Source organism: Halichoeres trimaculatus, unplaced genomic scaffold (assembly GCF_033239565.1).
Source record: "Halichoeres trimaculatus isolate MK-OKI-2021-1 unplaced genomic scaffold, fHalTri1.1 fHalTri1_scaffold_6, whole genome shotgun sequence".
In the NCBI taxonomy this organism is placed as follows: Eukaryota; Metazoa; Chordata; class Actinopteri; order Labriformes; family Labridae; genus Halichoeres; species Halichoeres trimaculatus.
In genome coordinates, this window is record NW_027437184.1 from 9,535,096 (window position 1) to 9,554,606 (window position 19,511).

Sequence of the window (19,511 nt, forward strand, 5' to 3'; positions counted from 1 at the left end):
AATCTCAGCCCATACTTCTGTTAAGCAAAAATTAAGCTCTTCAAGGATGTCTGTAGCTTCTTTAATTCTTATAATCAGATCTAAAGGCAATGTTTTCCTAATAATTTACATACAGCTACTGACACCCCTTACAGGCACTATGAAGACTTAAATTAGTCTTACTTTTACATAACTACATGTTCATAATCCACAGTTTTATGTTTGATCATTGGCCCAAAAACGGGTTAGGCCTATCAGTTCTGGGCATGACTGGATGGATCCAGCTCTAAAAGATGATGTTTGTTAAGGTTTTGCAGACAAAGATTGAATTATAAAGAACTTTTTTCACAATTGCAGAGAATAACCACAGTGTATGAGGAAAGTTGATGTGTAAAGACCTTTATTTCTAGTTATTTATGGAGACTTTGAACCTTTACTGCAGTTTGAACATCCAGAACTTTATTCTTGTGAAAAAGGCCAAAGATCTTCTGCCTGAGTTCTTTGCACTGCAGCCCATAGATGAGGGGGTTCAGGACTGGGGGGATTACATGGAACAAGACGGATGCCACTTTCCCACTGTCAGCCCATTGCGGGTCACGGTGAAAGATCATGGGGGTGAAAGAGGCCACCAGCATGATGATGTACACGGCCAGGTGTGTAGCGCAGGTCTGTAGCGCGCGGCTGTTCAGCGCCTTGTTCTTGCTGCTCAAACACACCATGGCCACCCTCAGGTAGGTGAGCGTGATGCCACCGAGGGAGGAGCCGAGGAGCACCACGGCACTTAAGAGGCCATAGATGTGGTTGATGAGGAGGTTCTGACAGGAGAGCTTGAACAAAGAGGCATTATCACAGAATGGGTTGATTATAATCCGCCTGCAGCGCGTCAGGCGGGTCGTGAGACCCAAAAGAATCGCAACCACTAAGAATGCTGACACCCAGGCCCCTGCTGACAGCTTCACGACCATCCTGTTGGTCATGACGGTGGCGTATCGTAGAGGGTTACAGATGGCAACATAGCGGTCATATGCCATAACCATGAGCACTGTGTGAGAGGTGCCAGCATGGAAGTGTGCGGAGAAGGCCTGGACCACGCAGTCAATGTAGTAGATGTAGCGCTGTTTGATGGGTGTGAAGGCGTCACTCAGCAGGCGAGGAATGATAGAGGATGCCCCGAACAAGTCGTTTATACTCATGTTACAGAACAGCAGGTACATGGGCTCATGGAGGTTCCTCTCCACCATGATCAGGACCACCAGGCCCAGGTTAGACACCATGATGAAGATGTAGATGATGAGGAGGAGGATGAAGGCCAGAGTGGCGGCCTGTGGGCTGACCTTTAACCCTTCGATGGAGATAACATCCATGTTGAGAGTTTTATTCTCCATGTTTAAGAGGGAGGGACCCTGAGGAGGGTACAAAAGATATTCAGCTGTTTAGGATGCATGTTTGTGGAGTTTACAGTAATTTTTATTAGATTTTTTGTTCATGTACATTTTCACAACCAAAGTCTTTCTGTCAGGTCTCACTAAACTCCATCTGGACTGTGCAAAGGCAGCTTGTATAAAGCCAAAGCTATGTGTATTTTGCAGAAATTTAACAACTTTTACAGCTGTTGCTTTTCAAAAAAATGATTTATCAGGATGTGAAAATGTGAGAGTTCAAAAAAACTCATCAGAGGACACAAGACCAGATTAAAGTTATGAATGGAGCAGCAATAGTAGTTCAGAATGCAGGATCAGGGTCTAAAATGTTGTTTGCTGGTCAAAATAGTCTTGATTCTGACATATTTTGCCCATATTGCCCCCTAATGGAGAACATTTTCCTTGGTCAGAAGCAGAGTTTGCTGATGTTTACTCAACATTTAACACTGCAGAAAACTCATCACTTATTATCTGGTATCAAGAGACGCCTGAGGGACAGTTAAGCTTTGATTTCATCAGTCTGTAATGATGGCACAAGGATGTTTGGATCACTAAAACAGTAAATACTGTACTTTCGTAACGGATAATCCATTCAGAGCTGCTGTTTTTGTTTTGTTTTTGTTTTTGTTTTTTTCACAATATCACATGTGGCTCTCTGTGAAAACATGATTTATTTTACTTTATCTTTTTTTCAGCAGCTTATTATACCTCTGGCCTCTGGGTAGCTGTGGCACTTTTATAGAAATTTTAATTAGTATACATCATTCATGTAAATAAACTAAAATAAAACACATGCTATTAGATTTATATTTAAGTCATGCAGAGTCCTGATTATGCAAATGAGGGAGGAAACTTCAGAGACATGCACGGATAAAAAAAAAAAAAAAAACCTTTGACCCTATGGATAAAAATTTAAACCTTTGACAGACTTCAAAAGAATCCTTAAAAAGAGCTCCCAGTGACATCATTTTACAGGCATTTTTTCCCTTTAATGTCTCGATCTTCTTGAGAAAAAGTGAAGTGAAGCTTTTAAATCTTGTCTTTTTCCTGCAGCAGGAAAAAACAAAACCACTATGCTTTCATCTTTAAGCTTTTTGCATGTTTGGTCACGCTTATGTATGTTGCAAAGATGTGTGCATGAACAAGTGAATACATGAACATTATGAAGAGGAAAAGCCAAACAACAATGAAATCCTGTAAAACTGAACTCTTAAAGCAGAAAATGAAGCTTCAGCAGGAATGACATGAAACAGGTTTTAGATTCACTGAAAAGGATTCTGCAGCACTCACAGTGCCAACAGAAAAATATCAAACAGCCTCATTCTTGTGTGATATGGAGGATAAAGCTCTAAAATCAAAACAACAAACCTGTTATCACTTCAGGATTTCACCTGAGTGAGCTGAAGAGCAGCATGTTTGCATTTCTATTGAACAGTCTGATTTTGAAACATGCATCACATTTATTTTTCACTCCCTCCCTAAGAGAACAATCCTCCCTGCTGTGTGTGTTGGTGTCAGTGTTACCTCTGCTGATGTGAACCTCCTCCAGTCTAATGAGAGGAGCCCTGACTGACATCTTTTATGAGCTGTCTGAGCTCAGCTGCTCCGCTGGTCACCAGGAAACTGTTGCTGACAACTGGAAACAACAACGTCACCAGGAGTATCCTCACTTTGTTTGTCTCCACTCTCTGTGGTCTACTTTTTGATGACATCTTTTATTGCAATTTCTTCCCTCGTTTCTCCTTAAATGTTTAAAATGAATGAGCAACCAGGGAAGAAAGAAAATTTGTAAGAAAATATCCTTGGTGAAATGTCGATCATGCCCCTGAAAAAAAAATTCAATACTGGGACAAAGTTGCAAGAATTCACATTTCACACCTGTGGATTGTAATCAGATTGTAAGTAGAGCTTCAAAACGCAAAAAGGAGAAACAAGCTGTTCATCAGCTAATCAAATGTTTAAGGGCATATCCTTAACAAGTCAAAATCACATAAATCTGTCTTTATGCCATTTCCATTCAGGTATTCACCCTGTCGTGACCTGAAAAAAAAAGGAAAAAAGGCTTTTTGTCTTTAAATTTGGCCTCTTACAACCCACAATTGCTGCCGAGATTGGATGTACTGAGTGTCAGTCATTTTAGATTTTAGAAAGATCCTGAGGGTTATGAATGAATAAGTGATGTGGTAGACCCAAAACATTCACTGATGCTGAGCTGGAGGGTCCAATAGGCTGTCCATTTCACAGGCCTGACTAAACTGCTGAATCAAAAACTATTAATAGATAACTAAATAATAAAAAATGTAATAAATCCCCAAATCTAATGATGCTGAGCTGAAAATGTGACAACTATTTGCCCATGCAATTAATATTTCAGACAGGGGCCATTTTTTGAACCAGGCTGGGATTATTATTATTTTTTAATGCTATAAAAGTCTGTGTTTTTGGTTTGTTGTGTGTGTAGTTTCTGGTCTTTCTGCAGCCAGCCTCATGCGGATTCTTGATGAACAGCAACTTTCAACACCTCAACAAAGGCTTTGCAAAAAAACTTAATTTTTAGACCCCCCCACCATTCCCACCATTCCCACCTTCCGGGGGAGTTTTGCTACCTACTCCGCTCAGGTTCCAAGCCAGCTGAGTTGATACTAAAAAAGATGACGACTGCCGGCTACCGATTGGTCAGACAATGTCTTTATCGATGAGTCATCAGCGCGACTTCCAAAACAAGACGACAATAAGTGGACGAGAGTCACCCGGCATTTTTAAACAACAACTTAGGTGAAGCTTAGTATAACACAAATATGTACCGGTTAGCTATTTAACCAAAAGATTGTTTTCTCTTGTTTTTAATTAGCTCGCTAATTTGCTAATAATGGCTGCTCACTTCTCTTTGACAAACTTCAGTTACAAACACAGTTGGTTCTCAGGGCTCAGGGCTGGCTCTGTATATTCCAGCTTCTTTTCAGCTTCAGCAAATTAGCGAGCTAATTAAAAACATGAAAAGATGATCTTTTGACTGGCATGTCAAATAGCTAACCTGTACATAGTTGTGTTATACTAAGCTTCGGGGCTGGCCCCTGTATATTTCAGCTTTTTTTCAGCTTCAAAAAAAAGTTTTGCTGACATTTGATTGCAAACATTTATTAAAACATCACCTTGCTGTCGGGCATGTGTCAGGATCTCCACGCAGCTCCAGGGTCACAGACTTAGGAGTTCCCTGAACTCACACCCCAGTGATGATCCTCTCCTGGTTTATGGTGGGCTGCAAACATCATACCTGTTGCCCCTTTACCTGGGCCCTGTTCTACGAAGCAGGATTAGTGCCTAGCGAGGTAGCTTTGAGGATAGGTTCAGGATTCCCTGTTCTACGACACGGGATCACTCCTCAGCGAGGCGAGTCTCCATGGCAACGTACGCTGAACGGCTAACCTGCTCCGGAGCAGGTTCGGTTCCAGATTGAACTCGCGGACTATTAAAACCCCGCCCACTGACCAATGAGCCCTCACGAAAAAATGGCTTGTCAGTTCTTAGAGGATCCCGTGGACATCGGAGCCCGACCCACTGACCACCTTTATGAAAGTTACCGGTTTTCCAGGGAGGGATTGGTAATACATGACACTTTCTAAAGGTAGTTAATGGGAATGAAGAACTCTCATTGCCGTAATAAGATCTTCAATGCCAACACTTCTGTTCCATGACAAAATTTTATTGCCCGTATTAAAATTGTAACAGGAATTCATGTAGGACTCATGTGGGTTACATATCACACAACAATGTAAACACGATAGGAATGAACAAATGAATAAATTCACGTAAGAACTAAATCAGATATGTTGCATGTTACAGTAAAAGTGCATGGTGAACAGTGCTATTTCAGGATGATAGTGGCACAAAAGATTTTTTCCCTTTAACTACCTTTAGAAAGTGCCATGTACTACCAACCCCTTCCTGGAAAACCTGTAACTTTCATAAAGGTGGTCAGTGGGTCGAGCTCCGATGCCCACGGGATCCTCTAAGAACGGACAAGCGATTTTTTCGTGAGGGCTCATTGGTCAGTGGGCGGGGTTTTAATAGTCCGCGAGTTCAATCTGCAACCTAACCTGCCCCGGAGCAGGTTAGCCGTTCAGCGTGTGTTGCCATGGAGACTCGCCTCGCTGAGGAGTGATCCCGTGTCGTAGAACAGGGAATCCGAAACCTATCCTCAAAGCTACCTCGCTAGGCAGTAATCCTGCTTCGTAGAACAGGGCCCTGGTGCAACTCATTATGTCTGTTTGTTGTTGTAGTCATGATAAATTCCATCTGGTTTGAACATGCTTTGTTGTTTTTTGAAAGTCACTGGCTGTTTATAGTTGGTGTCTTTGCTCGACTTCCTGTCCAGGTTGCTCTGCAAGAATTTACATGTCACTGCTCTGGCATTAGCAAAAATAGGAAGCTTCATCCAATAGAGAACATTTGGAGATGGATGGTGAGGGATGTTTACAGAAATTGGCATCAGTTTCAGACAATAGTAGTAGTAGTAATAATAATAATAATAATAATAATAATAATAATAATAATAATAATAACAACAACAACAACAACAATAATAATAATAATAACAACAACAACAACAACAACAACAACAACAACAACAACAACAACAACAACAACAATAATAATAATTATTATTATTATTATTATTATTATTATTATTATTATTATTATTATTATACAATTAGATTTATGTAGTGCAATTTATAGATACTTAAAGACACTTAGTCATAACAGTACAAAACACAGATAACAAAACAAAACAAAACAAAAATCAGAGAAAAGAGAGATTGTAATGGATACCCTCCATGAAGCCATCTTCACTACTCACAGCCAGCGCACCTACATTTTTTAAAGTAATCAACAAAAACAGTGGTTTTCTGTTTTTTGGGGCTATGGTCTTAAACTGTTGATCCTCAAACTGCTAAAGATCCAAATGTGGACTTGTGTAATTTTCTCCCGGTCTTAAGGTAATACTTGTGGTATGGAAAAGTCTTTCAGAGATCTTCATAAAATCTAGGTTCACTACTTAAAAACATAGAATAATGTTCCTTTTTTTTCTCTAAAATTAATCTTTTGTTCGACACTAATAAGCATCATTAAATATTGACAAAATATAACTTCACAGGTCAACCCTTAACAGGGTGACCTTCTGGGTTTCGTCTCCTCACTTCTGTTTGTTAAATATCATCATTATTTTCTGTCTTATGGCCTTTATTTGCAGTCCATAGATAATAGCGTTCAAAGAAGGAGGAACCACATGGAACAGGATGGATGCCAACTTCCTTTGGTCAGCCAGGTGAGGGAAGCGATGGAGGACGATGATGATGTTTCCTGACAGGAGCAGGATGATGTACACAATCAGGTGTGTGGTGCAGGTTTGCAGGGCTTTGCTGATCTGAGTCTTGTTCTTACTGCTCAGACACACCATGGCGATCCTCATGTAGGTGTATGCCAAGCTGCACAGGGAGCACACCATCGTGAGTAAGGCAGTGCTCAGTCCGTAGATGTGGTTTACGAGGACGTTTTCACAGGAGAGCTTGAACAGTGAGGCATTGTCACAGTACGGGTTGTTAATGAAACTCCTGCACCGGGACAAGCGCACACTGAGGGACACAACAATAATGATCATGACAAAGGATACACCCCACGCCGACACAGACAGCACCACCACCATCCTGTTGGTCATGACAGTGGGGTATTGGAGGGGTTGGCAGATTGCTACATAACGATCATATGCCATAATCATGAGCACTGTGTGAGAGGTGACGGCGTGCACGTGAGCACAGAAAGCCTGGACCACACACTCATTGTAGCTGATGTAACGCTGTTTGATTGGCGTGAAGGCGTCACTCAGCAGGCGAGGAATGACGGAGGACGCCCCTAACAAGTCGTTGATACTCATGTTACAGAAGAGTAGGTACATGGGCTCATGGAGGCTCCTCTCCACCATGATCAGGACCACCAGGCCCAAGTTAGACACCATGATGAAGACAAAGATGAGGAGGAGGAAGATGAAGGTGGGGATGGAAGCATGTGGGCTGACCTTTAACCCCTCTAGCTGTAACACATCTAAGTTGAAAGTTGTGTTTTCCATCCTGCAGGGGGAGGACCTATGATGCGTTCAAAGACAGTCAGTCAAAATAACATCTGTTGACAGCATAAAACTAAAACTACTAAATAAGACACACAGATCATTTCAATTTAAGAAAGCATGCTGATCAAAGAACATCAAAGAACATACAATATTAAAATACAATAAAAAGAACAAAAAAGAACAAAAGAACATAAAAAATTTATCAATAAATGTAAAATTACAAAGAATAAAACGGAATAGAGCAATAAAAGGCATCAAAGTACATGGTAAGAGGTAAGAATGGAACATCGTAGGATATTAAATAACATCAAAGAATTTCAAAATACATCAAACAATAGAGTGGAATGGAACATTAAGAACATCAAATAATATCAAAAAATATCAAAAGACATCAAAGGATAGAATGGATTTGATCATTAAAACATAGGTTAACATCAAAAAACATCAAATAAGATCAAAGAGTATCAATGGAATGGAAAACGAAGAACATAGGAGAACATAATAAATATCACAGAATATTGTTGATAAATAATATTTAACAGTGTTGCTCTGATGACAGGGGTGCTGCTGGATGTAAATATAATGTCGTCATGATTATTTAGAATAATAGTAACTCATCCTGCAGTTCACAGTACGTTTGATTTGGAAGATTAAACCTGTGTGATTTATTTGTTGTTGTTTTTTTACGGCCAAAAAGATATATATGCTTTTTTAGTCTAATAATAAAATGAATATAAAATAAATCATGGCTCCTAAAAATGTCAACTCTTAAATGTCAGTCATAGAAATATACCAACATATCAGATAAATCAGATTTAACATCCTCTGACAGTGAACACAGAGGAAAAGAGTGAGAACAGTGTTAGTCTGTGTGAAGTGTGGGTCAGGCTTACCTCAGGTCACCTGAATCTCCTACTGATACTCTAAAGAAGGACCACGGCAACTTTAAATAAGCTTCAACCTCAGCTCATGAAGTGCTGACATCAGGGGTTATATGAGGTGATGGTTAATAATAAGATTATTATCTACAGGGGCCTTTGGTTAGCTCGGCCCCTTTAATGAGAAACAGGAAGTAGAACCAGAACTGAAGCTGGACTGTTAACCTCTGCTTTATTAGAGAACACTAAAGTTAAAAAGAAAAAAAGTTTGAATAGAAAATAATGGAATTCAACAAAACAGAATGGCATGCAGAGCTGCACGGTGGTGCACTGGTTAGCTCTGCTGCCTCACAGCAAGAGAGGCAAGAGGCACCAGTTCAAACCTTGGTCCATCTGATAGGCCTCTTTGTGTGGAGTTTGCATGTCCCCCCTGTTTATGCACGGGTTCTCTCCAGGTACTCCAACTTCCTCCCATAGCCCAAAAACATGCTCACTTCTACGTAGTGGTTAATATTCCATCATACATAGCTTAGCACAGTGTTTCCCAAACTTTTTTCATGTGACCCACTTTTTGGGGGGAACAAGCCATGGCGACCCAATCCAAAATTTGTCCAATCTGTAAACCAATCGACAGAATAACTGGGCTTAAATCATGTTTCTGCATCATTTTACATCCTTTGTACCAGCTAACGGGCCTAACATTTTTGACAAATGCATTACAGCTTTGTTAGGCATACGCTCTGAAAATACTTGCATTTTTACTATACAGGTTGGCCTGCTTGCTTGTCAGAATTGTGTCCCTGTCATGCGTTATTCAAGACAAGATATTAATTTGCGATGTTCATCCAGAATAAAGGTTACAGTATCAGTCCATGCCTCTTTTTCAGCGTGCCTGTCCAAGATCCAGTGATGACTTTGGACTTTCAAACTCAGGGTTTTTGAATCTGACTTGAAATCTTTCTTTTGGAAACTAACAAAACCAATACTCAATGGGTCAGCTCTTTCATATGAGTGACGGTGACACAGTGACAGTGTTTTCCTCTGAGTGCTGTAAAACAGTAAAAAACATACAGTGGTGTGGCTTTGGTTGTTTGAGTAGCTTTTGAGTCCCATAGCTTCAGACTTTTGAAAACAGTTACATGTTTCCAGTTAAAGTAATCATTGGGGCGATTTCCCTTCAAAATGAAAACATGACAAACTATGACAGTGTGAGGAGCCAATCATCATAAAACAAATTGGCAAGGGGAGACTTTTTCTGGTTCAGGAATGCATGAATTTCGTGTAAACATTTTGAAAACTAATTCGGTGACCCATAAAAAGTCTCTGGCGACCCACCTTTGGGTCAGGACCCAGACTTTGGGAATGATTGGCTTAGCAGATAGCATTTGTTGATGTTTGGGCCTAGGTTGGTCCTAAAGATGGTATGCTGTTAGATGCCATCAGGAAAACCATGAATGTTAATACTGGTTGTGACACCAATGCTGATATTGATTCTAATGATCTAACTCTGACCCATGGTATAACTGATACCAATTCAAAAACTAATTCAGTAACTGTTACTGATACTTTTGAAGCAGGGATGAGAAGTTATCTAAAAAGATCTCCACTTAAAAAAAGTGGACACCAAAAGTCCCATAACATGAGTAGGAATAAAAAAAAAGTTATCTATCACTTTTGATGATTAGCAATAAAAATAACTCATAGGTCTTCTTTGAATTTATAAAGTCAGAAAAATACAACATACTTCAATCAGCTGGATATGACCTTTTATTTACATAATCAAGTTGTTTTTCTGTAGAAACGTTTCATGAGGGGAACTATTTTATTCTGAGTGAACTCTGGAGTTGGTCACTCCACGTTACTCACTGCTGTTTTTCGTAAACATAGGATTAAAAGTTTTTGTCTGACGGCTTTGATCTGCAGCCCGTAGATAATGACGTTCATCGCAGGAGGCACCACGTGAAACAGTATGGACGCCAGCTTCCTTTCGTATGACAGGTAAGGGAAGCGATGGAGGAGGATGATGAGGATGCCTGAGAAAAACATGATGACGTAAACGACCAGGTGTGTGACGCAGGTCTGCAGGGCTTTGCTGTTCAGCGACTTGTTCTTACTGATCACACACACCGCGGCGATCTTCACATAGGTGAGCGTGACGCTGCCGATGGAGGAGCCCAGCAGGACGGTGGTGAAGGTGAGGCCGTAGACGTTGTTGATGAGGACACTCTCACAGGACAGCTTGAACAGAGAGGCGTTGTCGCAGAATGGGTGGGATATGGTGGCCCTGCAGCGCGACAGCCGCACGCTGAGACTGATGAGAATCAACACCAACACCAGTGAAACCACCCAGGCTGACGCAGACAGCTTTGCCACCATCCTGTTGGTCATGATGATGACGTATCGCAGGGGGTTACAGATGGCCACGTAACGGTCGAAAGCCATGATTATGAGCACCGTGTGAGAGGTGGCGGCATTCAGGTGGAGACAAAACGCCTGAATGGCGCAGTCGATGAAATGAATGAACCGCTCTGCCTCAGGAAGAAGAAGGTCGCTCAGCAGGCGAGGGATGAGCACCGTAGAGCCAAACATGTCGTTGATACTCATGTTACAGAAGAGCAGGTACATGGGCTGGTGGAGGCTCCTCTCCATGGAGATCAGGAACACTAGGCAGATGTTGGACATCATGATGAAGATGTAGATGAGGAGGAGGATGACAAAAGTGGCAGCATGGGACTGTGGGCTGACCTTTAACCCCTCCAGGAGCAGAACATCTGGAGCAACAGTCTGGTTCTCCATAACACAGAGAGGTATGCCTGGTGGGACCAGAGGAGATAGGAGAGAAACAATATAAACAAAATAACTTTTGTTGCCCTTCAAAAAGTTAGATTTAAACAAATGCCCTTTGGGTACCAAACCAGTGGATTAAATAGAAACAAAGTGCCTTTTGGATGCATTGACTGTAGAAAAATATAAACAGAGGTACCCCCTGGCATGGTAAAAGATACTATGTGAACAAATACCCTCTTGCTGCCTCAACAGTGTATTAGAATATTTCTCATTTGTGAAAACTCTAATCCCACTGTCTGAACCCAAATTCTTAGCAGCCTGAAGCCATCATAGATTTTGTCACTTTTAGTCACTGCAAAACCATCAGCCTTTCTTTTTTTTTTTTTTTTTTTTTTTTACCTATTTGGACACAACCAGCAGATACATTTACTCGCTAAAACACAATTTTACACTGTGATGGACTCATGTTTCATAATGATAAGCACAGGCAGCAAAAGTTAAACACATTTGGAGCACAGGTGTCACAGCTTTGACACAGCAATTCAAAATGTATGACACCCGGGTTAATGATGTGAGGAATCCAATATAAGCCAGGGAGGCAGAGGAAGAGTGTAAGAGGTGGTCCAGGAAGAGAAGGAAATTGAAATTTCTCATTTATGTTTTACTTTGTTTTGCTTTATTTTAAATGTTTATTCAGATTTTGGGGATGTCAAGAAATGTGTTTTAGCAGAGAAATACTGTAAGTATATAAAAGTGAGCTTTAGTTGCCACACAAAAAGTGTACAAAGATAAAACAAAGTACCATCTAGATGCCCTTCCAGGAGTTAAAATGTGGACAAAGTGACCTCTACTGTCCTACAGAAGGATAAAATGTGAAGAAATGCCTCCTGAACTTCTCTTAAAGTGAATAAAATGTATACCAAAAGCCCCTGGGATGACTCACCTGCAGAATAAAGTGGGCATAAAGTAAACAAAGTGACCTTAGTGGATCAAATCTTATCAAAGTGCCCTTTGGCTTCTCAACAGGTGCATCAAATGCAAACAGAAGGATAAAATGTCAACAAATTTTACTAAAATAAAAAAAAAGTTCTCTCATATTGAATTTATTTTCAAATAATGAGCATGGCTGAAATGTGTTTCTGTCATCTGTAGAGAACAGACAGGTTGCAGCAGTGTGAAGACTGATATTACATCATACAAAGATGAGTAACTGCCTCATAATCACACAAAATAAAAAAAGTAGACATCAAGTGTGAGAAACCCCTTCATGACTTCACTGTGAGAAATGTTGGTTTAATGGATTAAAATAGAAATTTGAAACATGAAGCTGTCAAATCTGCACAGATGAAGTCCTGTGGTGTGTCTGTGCAAAGTAGACAGAAGAATAATAAAACATCACCTTCTTACAAAAACCTGAAACACAAACTGCGGTTAAACATATTTTCCTATGTTATTTCATGTTACAGTATCTCGTTACTCATGTGAATGCAATACGCCTCTAAGTTTTGTCCCCTTGTCCCCAAACTGCCTGGCTCTCAGAGTTTAAAAACACATCTGTTAATTCAAATCACAGTTTAGAGTTGAGACTCAATGAGACTCAAGGATTTCATTTACAAAAAAACAAAACAAAAAACAAAAAAACAATAACTAAATATGAAAACTCTGAACACATTCATGTTTTCGAAACAGGTTTACAACATGTTCTTCTACCTCTGAGAAGAACCAGATAAATCCTTTAAACTGAGACCTAATGGTGATCATATCTGAACCTGAGCATCGCTGCAGCAGCAGTAGGAGTGTGTGTCGTGTTTACCTCTCTGACACGCAGCTCCTCTGCCCTGAACTTGAGACCAGCCCTGACCTTTTATGAGCTAAAGATCAAAGCTCCATGCAACGGGAGGCTCTGTCACTAGGTAACAGCTGTCACTGTGGTGCACCTGTGTTCTTGAAACTCTGCGATCAGGTGAGAGTCTTCTCCTGGATTATAAGACATAGCTCAAGATTTAGGGTCACAATGAGTTGATGATTTTATTTGGTGCAAACGCAAAAAATGACTCGAGGACTGACGCTAAACCATCTGTTCCTTCTTTAAAATCTCTTTAGGAAAAGTAGCATCAGCTGTTAAAAGTAAAAACTGATCAGCCAGCAGGGTAAAACTGCAGTTCCTCTGGTGTCCACTAGAGGTCACTAGCAAGAGTGGATATTTCACATTGTATAAGGAATAGAGCCCTAACCTTTGTGAACAGTTATGGTGGGTGTACCTTTACTTTTATTAATTTATCTTTAAAATATTTTGAGCTGTGCAAAGAGTTTAGCCACTGAAAAACGCAACTTTTATCACAATAATTTTTTAAACTCCCATCTTGGAATACATCAGGGGATAGACAGATCATTTGCAGCTTTTAATCCTGGGCTTCATATTTTTAGAAGATAAAATTTGGCTTCATTGTGTTCAAGTCCCCTTTCTTCAGAAAGTTTTTTTCATTGGTTATTAGAGATTAAAAACAGTTTTTTTTCCTTGTCCCATTTGACCATGATTGATAGCTTTTTTTGGTCCATTTTTTTCAAGAATAGTAAGATACCTCTGTGGGAGAGCTACAAAAAGATAAGACAGTACAAAGGTAAAAGGCAGAGCCACACTATCCATTCTATATACAGACTTTAGTCCAGAGAAGCAGCAGCAGGTTGTTGTGAAGCTGTAAATTAAAGCTGTGTTTTTGTGCCAAGTTTAGATTTCGAATCAGTTCTAGCTTATTCCACAAGGGGGCAAAGCCTCCAGGTGTGGTCGACTCTCACTTTTTGTTTCCTGTCTGGTTATTTACCAGTTAACAGAAAAAGGAGGAAAAATAACAGATGCTGGTTTTAAGAACAGGCGTTAAATCATCTGACTCTTTTTGTAAAATCTCTGAGGGCTGAAGAGAGGAGTTTTTTTGTCCTACTCTGCTCTCTGAATATTTATAAATTTAAAAAAAAAAACAGTGAAGAAACTCAATCCAAACAAAAGTCTTTTTTACTGGAAACATCAGCTTCCTGTCAGCTGCCCTCATTCTGCAGCAGTTATAAAACCAGTGATGAATGAAGGATGACTTTGATACCCATGATTTGGACACTGAGTCAGAGTCATGTGCAGCCCTGCCCCAGTTTTGAGTCCATCTCTGGTTTTGATTTTTGTTTGAGACACAGAAGAAGAGACTGAACCTTGAACCTACTGAGTTCACTGTTCTGTGCTGGGGAACCCTCATGAAGGTGGCCCCGAGGCCTAATCCACAGCCTGGGTGATGTAAACACCAGCTCTCTGTGTTGAGGATGATCAGTCAATAAGAACCATAAGGGATTCTGCAGGGGTGCTGACCTCCAAACAGCAGCAGCTGAACTTAATCAACAAACTCCTGCTGCTCTGTGAGCAAACATTTCCATATTAAACTAAGAACTCAGCTCTCAGGACGGATGTTAGAAGCACCACAATCTAAATTTAAGTTCCTCCACTAACTGCTGCAAACATAGCCATGAAGTTATAAGATCATTACCCAGACACACTCACATCAAGTTAATATTCAAATACACACATTTCTGATCCCTTTTATGAAGTCATCACTCTCACTCCACATGGTACGTTCCACACCTCTTCATTAGCCAATCACAGGCTGCCAATCTGTTTGGCACTTCCTGGTGTGTAAGGTGGAACCCAGGCACAGCAGAAGCAGACGACAGGTGACCAACAAAACAACCTTTTACCTTCTTTAATCTGAAGAAATCAGCAGGAACCATGTGTAGTATTTTCCAGAGATCCAGGAACTTTAGGAAGTCAGGTCTGTTAGCTGAATGTTTTTAATTGATGGAGCAGCCACATTCTTCTCAAACAGCTTTAGATTATTGTTAAATACTTATCTGATGAGTTCTGGGGCTCAAAAGTACCAGCCTCCAGGTAGGGCCGTTTTCAGGGGTAAATTTATCCCCCAGAACTGAGTTTAGACCCTGGTACTGGTGGTTGAAATGCAGCTTTTGTCTCTATAGCATCATCTGTGCTGTGTAGCCTCAACCCCTTTCTTACTGCCTTCTAATGGTCTGGAGGTGTAGTGCAATGCCTTTTTTTCTTCTTCAGATGTCACTGGACTGGTAGGTCCACCTGGATCATATGGGGCTGTAATGAGTGTCCTGGAGCTCCCAGGTGTCTCATTGACCTGTGGGTTAATAGAATTAAAGGCTGTAGTGAGACATCCAGGGACAGTTGGACAGGGAGCTGCTCTCTTGAGGGCTCCAGCCTTTTAAACTTTGAATAGTTTTATTTCAGGTGGCGGTGGAATATAAGAAGTTGTGATTAAGTTAGTTAAAAGGATTATTCTGCATATTTGTTTGGTGCCTGTCACTGTATGGGTCCTTCAATGACTGTGTGTTCAGAGAATAAGGACAAGTAAAGAAACAAAATCTCTTTTTTTTCTTTTGGTAAAACTTCAGTACATCTAAAGGCCTTTTGTTTTTATCAGTGTAAGTTTTCATGGCAGGATTGTTTTGTCATGGTTCAGACTTTTCGTCCCCGTAGCTTCATTACCGACCTGTTTCCCTTAAAGTTCTGATAAACATCTATCAGCCAACCTCTCAGCTCTCCTCTGAGGTTAATTACCATCATAAACTGTTGATAAGTATTTCTTTAGTTAGCAGCTCACAGTGGACCTCATTAGTGCTTTCAGAAACAGTAGCACTCATTAGATTACTCACCAGGGGCAGTTTGGTCCCCTAAGCTCCCAGAGAGCAAAAAGTTTCAGTCCCCGACAAACAAACAAGAAAAAAACAAGAAGTTTCCTTTATCATGTCACAGAGAACTTTATTTCTTCAGCTGTGAAGTCCTGAGTTCATCAAACATCCTCTGATTTCTGTTCTAGGTCCAGGTCTTCATGTGGACCATCAGCATAGTTTAAGAATGTATGGAAACAAGAGCTTTGTGACACGGAAACAGATATTTAGTCCATTCCTTTTGTGTGAGTCATAGAGGATGACTCACTGCAGGTTATGACATCCAAGTATGTGACCTGCAGACATCCAACATCTGGATCTGATGTGAGTCAACCAGATTTTGAAATCATACATCAAAAAAGACATTTATTTATTTATTCATTACCACAATGAGGACTGAGTCTGTCTGTTTAAAGCAAGCTAACACCTTTACCTCATGCAAAAAAACAAAACAAAAAAAACAAAACAAAACAAACAAAAAAACCTTTTTCAGTCTGACCTCTTCTCTCTTGTGTTTCTGACCTGACTGAATGAAACATCTTTGTACTTCATTTTAAAATCTAACCTGTAAAACCAGACAGGAAGGTCAGAGAAAAAAAAGATAATGTTAGGAGAAAAATTGCCAGAAGGTTCATACACACAATCTAAAGGAAGTGTCTTTTGTACTTTCACGTTCTTGAATTTAAATCTAGCTAAATTAAATGCAGCATGTTAAAATGTCTGAGCTGCACAGTTAAGTCCCCTTGCTTTACTGACACTTGGAGTCAGTCTGGGAAACAGAAAACAAAATGAAAAGATTGCTTCTGCCCCTGGTCGTGTAAAGACAGTTCAGAGACAGAGGAACAGAGACACAGACACCAAAAAGACAAAGAGAATACGACAAAAGTTTCCTCCAGTACGGATTTACTGCTGAGCTCAAGACACTTGAGACAACACAAAGAACATGTCGGCAAACTAAGATCTAATTTTAGAACGAAAAAAAAAGTTCAAAAAAGTAAATAAAAAAGGTCATGGCCCAAAAAATGTTAGGAACCACTCCTATAAGAATAGAGTTGATGATATAAGTACACAAAAATTATAGGACAAGAAAAAAGTCTCAAATTTTAGAGGAAAAAGAAAAAAGGTTCAATATTGTTACTAGACAAAAATTCATCCTGATCCTGAAACAGGAAGATGTTTGTCCTTGAACAAATCTCAGATGAAGGGTCATTTTGTTTTTATCTCCTTTAACTTTAATATTTGATTTGTCCACCACAGCAGCACATATTTGGCTTGGTGTCAATATATTTCCTGAGAGCTTCAAATCTAATATCTTCCCATATCTTCTGCAACTCAAGACAAAGGCGTACAACCCGACCAAGTCTGCTCCAGTCCATCATTCTCAAAGTTCCTCTTAATAAGGAGGATGGGTTAAATCTGTTCATGATGGCTCTATTGTATGGTTTATAGCCCAAAGTGACTTTTTGGATATTAATTTGTTATAAAACCTAATGAAACCTCTTAGGTGTTCCAATACTTTGACTACCACTGTACTTTGCAAAAATATTAACTTAATTTCTGTTGTGTGCTTATAAAAATAGTCATGTTGTGAGTAAACAGACCGAATGTCCCAAGAAAAATTAAAATTATTTATCATTTCAAGAATAATATTAGATATTATTCTTAGATATTACTAAATTAGTTATTTATAGAAAAAAGTAAAACGATGAGAAAAAAATATATTGTCAGTAAAGTAATGCTGAAAATTACATTAAAGAAAGAAAAATGACAAAACAAAACAAAAAAATTGTTATCACTATGATTTTTTATTGCGACCCCTTCCTTACCCAACTTTGTGCCAAGCTGAAAAAAGGTTTAAACGATTATTACATTATATATTTTTTTTTTGGTTATGGTCTTTTAAACATGCAAACTGAAAAAATCTCAACAAAGAGGAAAGTTGTAACTTTTTTATTTTCTAGAAAAACCTTCATTTCATCAAAGCAGGGACACATTTTAGAATACTTTAAGCCTGATTCTTTAGCTGTACCTGTCACACTGTCTCATAGTAAATGTGTTTAATGATCGGCTGATTGTCTTTGGCTCCACCTGCTGGTCAATTCAAGTGTCAACATAAAATTTAAAATACCTCTGTTTTGGCTTTAACTGTAGTACAGTTGTCTTCATTAGGACAAAATTAATTATGTGAGAGGACAAACTGAGGGTTTAGGTTTGATTTTCTAGAATTTGAGCTCCACTTCATTTTCAAAGAGATTTATTTTCAACCTAAAAGATCTGTTCCTTTGTTTTTTTAGGTCTGAGTTCAGAAGATTTTTGTTGCCATTCAGTTGCCACATGAAACTCTGACTTAGTTAAAATTTGCAACAAGAGGAGCTTCCTTTACCCACAGACCCTACCTGAACATGTCCATGTTTTAACTTTTCCTCTGGATTAAAGTAACTCAGTGATACTTAAATCTACAGCTTTACATAGACTGCAGACAGCCGCTGTTAGCAGCTCATTCTGCATGTGATTTAACCAGGAAACTCTTCTGTTAATAAATTACAGCGCTGTTTTACTTTGCCGGGTTTTGTTTCCTCGTGGGTTTAAACCTGTGCAGTTCTCAGGCAGATTATATGCAGGGTTCGACCCCTCTTCCTCTTGCTCCTCCCCCTCCTCCTCTTTTTTTTTCTTCCCTGTTAGTGAAAGTCTTCCCTTAACATTGAGGGTTCAGATTCCTCCTTCCTTGGCTCCTCCTCCTCCTCCTCCTCCTCCCTCTCCTCTTTGGTTGTAGGGCCAGAGATTTGAGGACTGTCAGAGGATCGCATGGTTTGCTCAAAAGCGCGGACAGAGATTCAAAGAAACTGCAGCTTCACAGTGAGTCTGAGTGAACTTTTTCACCTCCTCCTTGGGCTTTGGTGATTTTTATCAGGACTTCTCAGCAGCAAAGATCCTGCTTCTCCAGACTGAACTCATGCTGTGCAGACTTTGGTTTATTGACTCTCCTGCTGTTACATCCTGACTCTGCTGCTGCTGTTTGCAGAAACTCAGGTCTGCATAAACATTTCAACTTCTACATCTGCTCAATTCGCATGGCTCTGCTTCTATACATATACTACAAGGACTACAAGTAATATTGTGCTTGTGAATCTGTTATTAAGGAATCACAACCTTTAAAAGAGATAAAAAAAACCTTAAACCATCTTCCTTTACCCTTATTCAAGCTGTTTACCTGTCTCTGTTGGTGTCTGGAGCATGAATAACTCAGGTTTTCTTGATCAAATCTTATCATGTGGGACTACTCTGGAATGAGACACTCTTATTTTTGACTGGCTTCATCAAAACAATTCGTTATCAGTGCTTTAAAAGTAGTCTGGCCCACAGGGACTCTCTGTAACTATCACAGACACTATTCCTGGATTAGAGTGACGTACACCAGCTGCTGCTCCAACTTTCCATCACTACTTTTATACTTGGAGGGCTGACCACATATCACCCTGCAGTTCCCCTAACGGCCACTAGATGGAGGTCTGAAAGAAAATTCTCTGAAATGAGCACATCACATGTATTCTGATTCTGTCCTTTAAAAAGCTGTGTCCCTCAATCAATTGA

General features: G+C 39.8%; 4 protein-coding genes across 10 annotated transcripts in view; 1 reads left to right on the plus strand and 3 right to left on the minus strand.

The window, feature by feature from the left end:
• Positions 1-389: 389 nt before the first annotated feature.
• LOC141791524 (olfactory receptor 51E1-like) lies at positions 390-1,364 on the minus strand. The gene has a single exon (XM_074672073.1). It carries the CDS (start codon positions 1,362-1,364, stop codon positions 390-392), a length of 975 nt encoding a protein of 324 aa, XP_074528174.1.
• Positions 1,365-6,594: 5,230 nt separating this feature from the next.
• Positions 6,595-7,524, minus strand: LOC141791525 (olfactory receptor 52N5-like). The gene has a single exon (XM_074672074.1). It carries the CDS (start codon positions 7,522-7,524, stop codon positions 6,595-6,597), a length of 930 nt encoding a protein of 309 aa, XP_074528175.1.
• A 2,638-nt stretch (positions 7,525-10,162) lies between these two features.
• Positions 10,163-15,004, minus strand: LOC141791424 (olfactory receptor 52D1-like). 3 transcript variants are annotated; one of them, XM_074671876.1, is made up of 2 exons: positions 14,925-15,004; positions 10,163-11,215 (listed from the first exon to the last, which is right to left on the minus strand). In XM_074671876.1, exon 2 carries the CDS (start codon positions 11,196-11,198, stop codon positions 10,251-10,253), a length of 948 nt encoding a protein of 315 aa, XP_074527977.1. In that variant the 5' UTR covers positions 11,199-11,215; positions 14,925-15,004; the 3' UTR covers positions 10,163-10,250. The 3 variants fall into 3 exon arrangements, with proteins under 3 accessions (XP_074527977.1, XP_074527978.1, XP_074527979.1); XM_074671877.1 differs by lacking the exon at positions 14,925-15,004 and adding an exon at positions 14,756-14,845; XM_074671878.1 differs by lacking the exon at positions 14,925-15,004 and adding an exon at positions 14,399-14,409.
• The window catches only part of slco2b1 (solute carrier organic anion transporter family, member 2B1), a 33,356-nt gene continuing 24,920 nt past the window's right edge, over positions 11,076-19,511 (plus strand). Inside the window, exons 1-2 of one of the 5 annotated variants that reach the window (XM_074671872.1) lie at positions 14,856-14,900; positions 18,694-18,776. The gene's annotated coding sequence lies outside the window, so the exon portion shown is untranslated. Of the gene's footprint in view, positions 11,210-14,845; positions 14,901-14,947; positions 14,999-18,693; positions 18,777-18,806; positions 18,951-19,511 lie in introns of those variants that run through there. The other 4 variants (XM_074671871.1, XM_074671873.1, XM_074671875.1 and 1 more) reach the window with 4 other exon arrangements.

Coding starts and splice junctions, on each gene's coding strand:
- LOC141791524 (XM_074672073.1), bottom strand. CDS start 1,364: ATGGAGAATAAAACTCTCAACATGGATGTTATCTCCATCGAAGGGTTA.
- LOC141791525 (XM_074672074.1), bottom strand. CDS start 7,524: ATGGAAAACACAACTTTCAACTTAGATGTGTTACAGCTAGAGGGGTTA.
- LOC141791424 (XM_074671876.1), bottom strand. CDS start 11,198: ATGGAGAACCAGACTGTTGCTCCAGATGTTCTGCTCCTGGAGGGGTTA.